The sequence below is a fragment of the Xenopus tropicalis genome, chromosome 3 (genome assembly GCF_000004195.4).
Source record: "Xenopus tropicalis strain Nigerian chromosome 3, UCB_Xtro_10.0, whole genome shotgun sequence".
NCBI lineage: Eukaryota > Metazoa > Chordata > Amphibia > Anura > Pipidae > Xenopus > Xenopus tropicalis.
The window spans coordinates 79436529-79443947 of record NC_030679.2 but is presented as its reverse complement, the minus strand read 5'-3'; the positions used below and the strand labels follow the sequence as shown (position 1 = coordinate 79443947).

Sequence of the window (7419 nt, the reverse complement as noted above, 5' to 3'; positions counted from 1 at the left end):
CACGCAGGGCACAGCTGCTACATTTTGCAGTTTATATTTTCACCACTGGTTCGTGCCAGTATCTCCTAGAATATGGAAGCACTTCTTCCCTCTGACTTATGCTGAGCTGCAGTAACAGCGGAGCAGCCTTTAGGGGTTGCTGGTACTAAGCAAATATTCAGCTCTGTTACAACTAACACGTAACCTACAAGCAGCAGAGAACTTTTAATCGCTGCTCTCTAAAGAAATCATTCCAGTACTTGCTCAGGAAAAAGAGGAGGAGGAGGAGCTGCCTTGCTGGAGTGAGTTCAATGAAAATGAGCAGCTAAGAGATCATCTTCTGTAGTCAGTTGTGTGCAACCACCAGGCAACATCTCTCAGATTGTACCTACTACTCTCAACATGTGGACTACAAAATGCGCAGTAATCTTTCTACTGATCACGCTTGCAGGTGAGTTCATTTTTATTATCCCATAAGTGCTAAGCCTGCAAATTTCTGCTGTCATATTTGGATAATTAAATATGTATTTTTCTGTCATCTTGTAATACAATTATATATACATTCCATTAGCATGTAAAAAACAGCTGTTTTTTTATAAGGTCACTGAACAAATAAAATGGCTCTCTTGTCTCCTCTGGTTACAAGTTAAATATTATATTTCAGTAATGGATATATGAAACTATTTTCTGTGAAAAAGATAAAATGAAATCTGTAGATATGTTGCAAGGGCAAAACTAGGCAAATCACTATTGTCACTGCATGCTGGCAGAGCTACAATATGGTAGAATGATTCGGATGCATCAGACATATATTTTCTTTTGTAAAAATCTGATCCATATTTTTCTTGAGGTTTTTACTTTTTACTTACAAGGAACTTGTGTGCGTTATTTAAGCTGCCTTCATACTAATGGGATAAACCTGTGGGTATGACCCATTCCACATTTACCATAAAATATAATCCTGGCAGGATTCCCTTAAATTAAACAAATTGGATGGTATTGCCATGTATTGTTTCTTAAGCACCAAAAGTCAATAGTGTTTACCTGGCAAGTAATACTGTATATAGTAGATAGCATTTATTTTGTTGCTTTTTTGATTCATTTGATAAAGGTTTACTACTTACTTTGTATTGCCTGGTTGATATGTTAAGTGGATCTTTTGCTAAATGACATGCATGCCTGAAAAACTAAAATTAGTGCTACCCTTTATATGCAGAGCAAGTTCCTCTTATCTTATAAGCTGCGCTCTAACTCTTCTTTGTAAATTAACATTTGCATTCCAATTGTATTAAGTGCTGCACATTCAGTATTCATTAAAAACATTGATTCCCTATATAATTTAGCATGTTTCTATGGGGATAGAAGCAGTAACAATAAAATCAGAAGAATTGCTGAGTCTCCTTTAAACAATATTCACAACAAATATCCAAAGGAGAACAGAGGAAGCAAATTTTTGCTCAGCCCATGCCATTGTCAATTGTCAAAATTTTGCCTTGGGTTGTTATACAGAAAAAACACAAATTAAATTAAACTATACACGCCAAATTATTACCAGTGGTCTACAACATAATCCATATCCATTCGTAATATGGTACCAGACAGATCCATTCAATGAACAAATATGAACTGTGTGTTTATTTGTCAACTTCTCATGTAACCAGTAAATAGTGACCAATGGGCAGTATATAAGCAACCAGCTTTCTACCTATTTGTTTCTCATCCCTAAAACTGTTTTGGGAAGGATTGCAATGGCTTGGCTTTGGGCTATTGCATGTTGTTTGTTGAACATATGAACTGCAGCAAAAGTATTATTATTTTTAAGTAAAAAAGTATTTTAGCAATTTTTAGTAATTTTATATGTTGTAACATGTCAAGCATTCAAGGGAACAGTAAAAAAAAATTAGATAGGGTACTATACCTACAGTTTGCCTGCTTAGTCAACAAGAAAAATGACATTTTTCCTCATAAAAAAATGACGTAAGCCTTCAATTTGTCAGCTATTTGAACTATTTTCAACATTTACCGAAAATATATGTTATAGATAATTTACTTATTTGCATGTTTTGTTGAAATATAAGGGGACTTATTTTTTAGCAATGGGCCAATTTATACTAGGGCAGTAACACATTGCAACTTGTAACATTTTGGCTTTTCATTTCTACTTGCAGCTGACTGAATGGAGCTAATCACTGATTGGTTACTATGTGTTACTGCCCCAGTGCAAATTTGCCCAGTGCTGTTTAAGTAGCCCAAAGATTAATTTCTATAGGGGTTTTTTTGGCACTTTTAAAAATGTATATATTTTAACAAGGTGTAACATCTTCAGTGCAGATTTTTAGGAACATGTTTTGGATTAGATATTGCTAGATATTGTTTTTGGTTCATAAAAGTATAAGAAAATTCATATAGGGCTGGAATACAAATGTGACTTCACTCTCTAGGACAATCCTAACAAAATATTGTAAATATGTAAGTTTATCTCAGATTTATCAGCTTTTTGCAGAAACATTCCCTTGGAATACTGTACTTTAAAACAAACCATCATGGTTATAACTCCCAAGAATAGAATCATCTACTTGACACAGCAAGGCGGCACACTTTACCTATTCATTGCGCTCAACTACATGGATTTTAAATTACTGAAATATTCTGAAATCAGCAGCTGGTTCTTCATCACATCAATTTGCCCATGGAGTAAACTCAAGTTCTACGGTGGCACAGCAGATTACATTGTGCTCAAAGGATTACAGCTCACAAAAGAATGTGAAAATGTGAATGGATATTCACTTAAACATGAAGAATTCCATGATCCAGCACAGCCACAACCCATTTTACATAATGTCAACAGCTTAACTGGTACAAATTTGTTGTGGTTACCTTTCAAGGAGGCACCCCAAATCTGAGAGAAAATAATATCAAGTTTAAAAATGATAATATTCTGAATATCTTTGAAGATCTGACAGGTCTTCTGCCTTCAAAAGATTACCTGTCTCTGAAAAATGTTCTTAGGACTGACATAATTAATATGATTGGGGTTCAAGTTCAGTAAGTTCCAGATGCCAACCAGATACCTCATTGGAAAAGCATGTTTCATTGGGAAAGAATGTTTCTGCAATTTAGAATTACATGTTGAACATTTTAAAAGATACATTTTATAGTCATGCCTTAAAACTCTAGAAAGGGTGCTCTGTAACACCTCTAGAGGTTGGCAGGGGGAACAAGTAATTCTTCATCTCAGGTATATAATATAGAGGCTATCATTAATGTTCCAAGTCATATTTCTATTTATACCAAAAACATAATTAAACAGAAATTCTCATTTGTAAAGCCTTAACATAACCTTCAGCATTGCCAAGCATTTTGTAGATGCAAGTAAATAGTATTTCATTACAATGAAATATGCAAAGCTGTTTTTCTATCTTATCTGTGTCATCTGTGGTGACTGATAATCTTTGAATGAGATAAATGCTCTCCTTTCTATTCACTGTTTAATCTGTTTTAAGTAGAAACTCTCCCCCTACAGCAGTTTTGTGCCTAATGTGCTACAGCTTTTTTATGTAGCGTATCAGTACAGATTACTTGCAACTGCAATGTTCTATGTTAACCTTTGACTTGAGATGTCATGAGGCATCTACGTTTACTATTTTCCAGGGTTAATTACTTTATTTAATTGTGTCTGTCCTGTGATCTGCCATCTATTCTACAGGAAACCTTAGCTTTCCAGGTAGCCTTTGCAACTAAAACCCAGAGCTCAGGTTTAAAAGAATAACTTCATCTTAAATTAGCTTGTAAATGTACAGAAGTGAACTATGAAAAGAGAGGCAAAAAGAGCGGGACATTTCTGCAATTAAAAAATCCTTAAAAGCTAAGAATGGAACAATAATTATTTTAAATCCAAACCCCTAGATTGTTTTGTTCAGAACTAGGTTAGTTTTTGCAACATTATAATGTGTTGAATTTATTTTCATTCCTTTTCCTAGAAAAAATATTGGTGAAAGCTTCCATTTTTACAGGATCAGTCATACAGCAAATAGAGCCCTGTGCAACACAGAACAGGGTCACCCCTTGAAAAAATGGGAATAGCAATATACAAACCTTGCTATTGTGTACTTATAAGTTGTGTATTACAAATGTTGTGTACTGTAAGTTGTGTATTACAAATGTTTTTAGAAAAGGGTAGAGGTCAGAATGGCACCCCCTAACATATGGCACCCCATGCATCTGCTGCCCCAAAGGCTGACTCTGTGTATTTGTGTAAGTGATTGGTGGGATCCTATGTGCTTTCATTACAAGCCAATATACTTTAAGAGGGACAATCATTAAATCTAAAATACACCAGCTGAAACATGTATGGGTGTGATCAAATGTATGGGGTGGGGGTTTGTGACCCTAAGTACTTTGGCTTATTTGTCCTAGAGGGGTTATTGTAAATATGTAAATAAAATAATATGTTTTGTCCCCCAGACTTCTTACATCTTGCTAATGCTGAGAAAAATGTTTTAAAGGCTCAAGGCAATGCTTACGATGGCTGAAGCAGCAGCCAAACTTGTTTTACATGCCTTCAAATGCAATAGTGCAAAATGTTTCAGACAGTTGTACTGGTAAGTAAATACCAGTAATGACTTGTAATAAGCTTAACAACATAATGGGCAGCTTTTTTTCTTCAGAATTAAATTTTAGATGCATTTATATGTTTATTATATGTATATTATTTATATATTTATATATTGCACCAACAAACACAAAAATCACTACCAAACCAGGAGTACCTTGAACAAAACCTACACATACACCGGGAGAACATACAGTACAAACTCCCTGGAGAGTAGTCCTAAATTTTTAATATATTAATAGCATATCTAAATGCTTTTTTTTTTTCTTTTTTTTTTGGAGCTGCACTAGTATTGAGGGTATCATGCTGCGGAATTTGAATATCCCTGTTTAGTTATAGTTTAATGTCTGGTTTTAGTCAAGTAGGGATGACTTCATTCTCTTTATTTGTAATAAGTGCACATCAATGCTTTATCCTGGCATAAAAAACTTTGCTGCCACTTTGCAGAGAGATTTGACGAGATTAGAAAAGTGGGCAGCAAAGCAGAAAATGGGGTTCAATGTTGGTAAGTGCAAAGTTATTCACTTAAGATGGATAATAATGAGCTGGAGAGATTGCAAAGATGTGCAACTAAATTGGTAAAAGAGAGAATTTAAGCCACAAATAGTGATGAGCGAATCTGTCCCGTTTTGCTTTACCATAAAATTTGCGAAACGGCAAGAAAATTTGTGAAACACATTTGGCGCAAGTTTTTTTTTACGCCAGCGTCTTTTTTTTTGGTCGCCTGCACTTCTTTTTACGCAACCGCGCCCTTTGTTAACCACGTTGGTGTCGACCACACCCAATTTTGCCGCAGCCGCGCCCAATTTGACACACAACATAATTTTTTTATGCACAACGAATTTTTCCGCAGCACATTCACTGTGGATCAATGCCTGGTGAAAAAATTCGCTCATCACTAGCCATGAGGATTGACTGTCAAGGTTGGGGTGACATGCTATCTTTTTACAAGTATATTATAGACCAATACAAGGGGATCATTTTCCCATAGAAAATTCCAATGCACCAGATGCCTCCTCTTCAGGTAAGAGGAACAGATATTTCATTTGAAGCAGCAAAGGTGAATTTTTAAGGTGATGGCATTGAAGTAGGGAATGCCCTGCCGGGTGATGTTGTTATAATAATCTACAATTAGTATAGATAAAGGTTTATATAGTTTATATATGTGAATATACAGTGGTGTGAAAAACTATTTGCCCCCTTCCTGATTTCTTATTCTTTTGCATGTTTGTCACACAAAATGTTTCTGATCATCAAACACATTTAACTATTAGTCAAAGATAACACAAGTGAACACAAAATGCAGTTTTTAAATGAGGGTTTTTATTATTTAGGGAGAAAAAAAATCCAAACCTACATGGCCCTGTGTGAAAAAGTAATTGCCCCCTGAACCTAATAACTGGTTGGGCCACCCTTAGCAGCAATAACTGCAATCAAGCGTTTGCGATAACTTGCAACGAGTCTTTTACAGCGCTCTGGAGGAATTTTGGCCCACTCATCTTTGTAGAATTGTTGTAATTCAGCGTTATTTGAGGGTTTTCTAGCATGAACCGCCTTTTTAAGGTCATGCCACAACATCTCAATAGGATTCAGGTCAGGACTTTGACTAGGCCACTCCAAAGTCTTCATTTTGTTTTTCTTCAGCCATTCAGAGGTGGATTTGCTGGTGTGTTTTGGGTCATTGTCCTGCTGCAGCACCCAAGATCGCTTCAGCTTGAGTTGACGAACAGATGGCCGGACATTCTCCTTCAGGATTTTTTGGTAGACAGTAGAATTCATGGTTCCATCTATCACAGCAAGCCTTCCAGGTCCTGAAGCAGCAAAACAACCCCAGACCATCACACTACCACCACCATATTTTACTGTTGGTATGATGTTCTTTTTCTGAAATGCTGTGTTACTTTTACGCCAGATGTAACAGGACACGCACCTTCCAAAAAGTTTAACTTTTGTCTCGTTGGTCCACAAGGTATTTTCTCAAAAGTCTTGGCAATCATTGAGATGTTTTTTAGCAAAATTGAGACGAGCCATAATGTTCTTTTTGCTTAAAAGTGGTTTGCGCCTTGGAAATCTGCCATGCAGGCCGTTTCTGCCCAGTCTCTTTCTTATGGTGGAGTCGTGAACACTGACCTTAATTGAGGCAAGTGAGGCCTGCAGTTCTTTAGATGTTGTCCTGGGGTCTTTTGTGGCCTCTCGGATGAGTTGTCTCTGCGCTCTTGGGGTAATTTTGGTCGGCCAGCCACTCCTGGGAAGGTTCACCACTGTTCCATGTTTTTGCCATTTGTGGATAATGGCTCTCACTGTGGTTCGCTGGAGTCCCAAAGCTTTAGAAATGGCTTTATAACCTTTACCAGACTGATAGATCTCAATTACTTTTGTTCTCATTTGTTCCTGAATTTCTTTGGATCTTGGCATGATGTCTAGCTTTTGAGGTGCTTTTGGTCTACTTCTCTGTGTCAGGTAGCTCCTATTTAAGTGATTTCTTGATTGAAAAATGTGTGGCAGTAATCAGGCCTGGGGGTGACTACACAAATTGATATTGAAATTGAAAATTGAAATTGATAAACCACAGTTAAGTTATTTTTTAGCAAGGGGGCAATAACTTTTTCACACAGGGCCATGTAGATTTGGAGTTTTTTTTCTCCCTTAATAACGTAAACCTTCATTTTAAAACTGCATTTTGTGTTCAATTATGTTATCTTTGACTAATAGTTAACGGTTTTTGATGAGCAGAAACATTTAAGTGTGACAAACATGCAAAAGAATAAGAAATCAGGAAGGGGGCAAATAGTTTTTCACACCACTGTATAAATAGGTAGGTATGGGTA

The 7419-nt window shown here is 36.3% G+C and overlaps 1 protein-coding gene across 2 annotated transcripts in view; it reads left to right on the top strand.

The window, feature by feature from the left end:
- The first annotated feature begins 223 nt into the window (after positions 1 to 223).
- hgf (hepatocyte growth factor (hepapoietin A; scatter factor)) overlaps positions 224 to 7419 on the top strand; it is a 79625-nt gene continuing 72429 nt past the window's right edge. For both annotated transcript variants that reach the window (XM_031899028.1, XM_002933096.5), the window contains exon 1: positions 224 to 430. In XM_031899028.1, coding sequence (XP_031754888.1) covers positions 382 to 430 — 49 coding nt within the window. In that variant the 5' untranslated portion in view covers positions 224 to 381. The remainder of the gene's footprint in view (positions 431 to 7419) is intronic.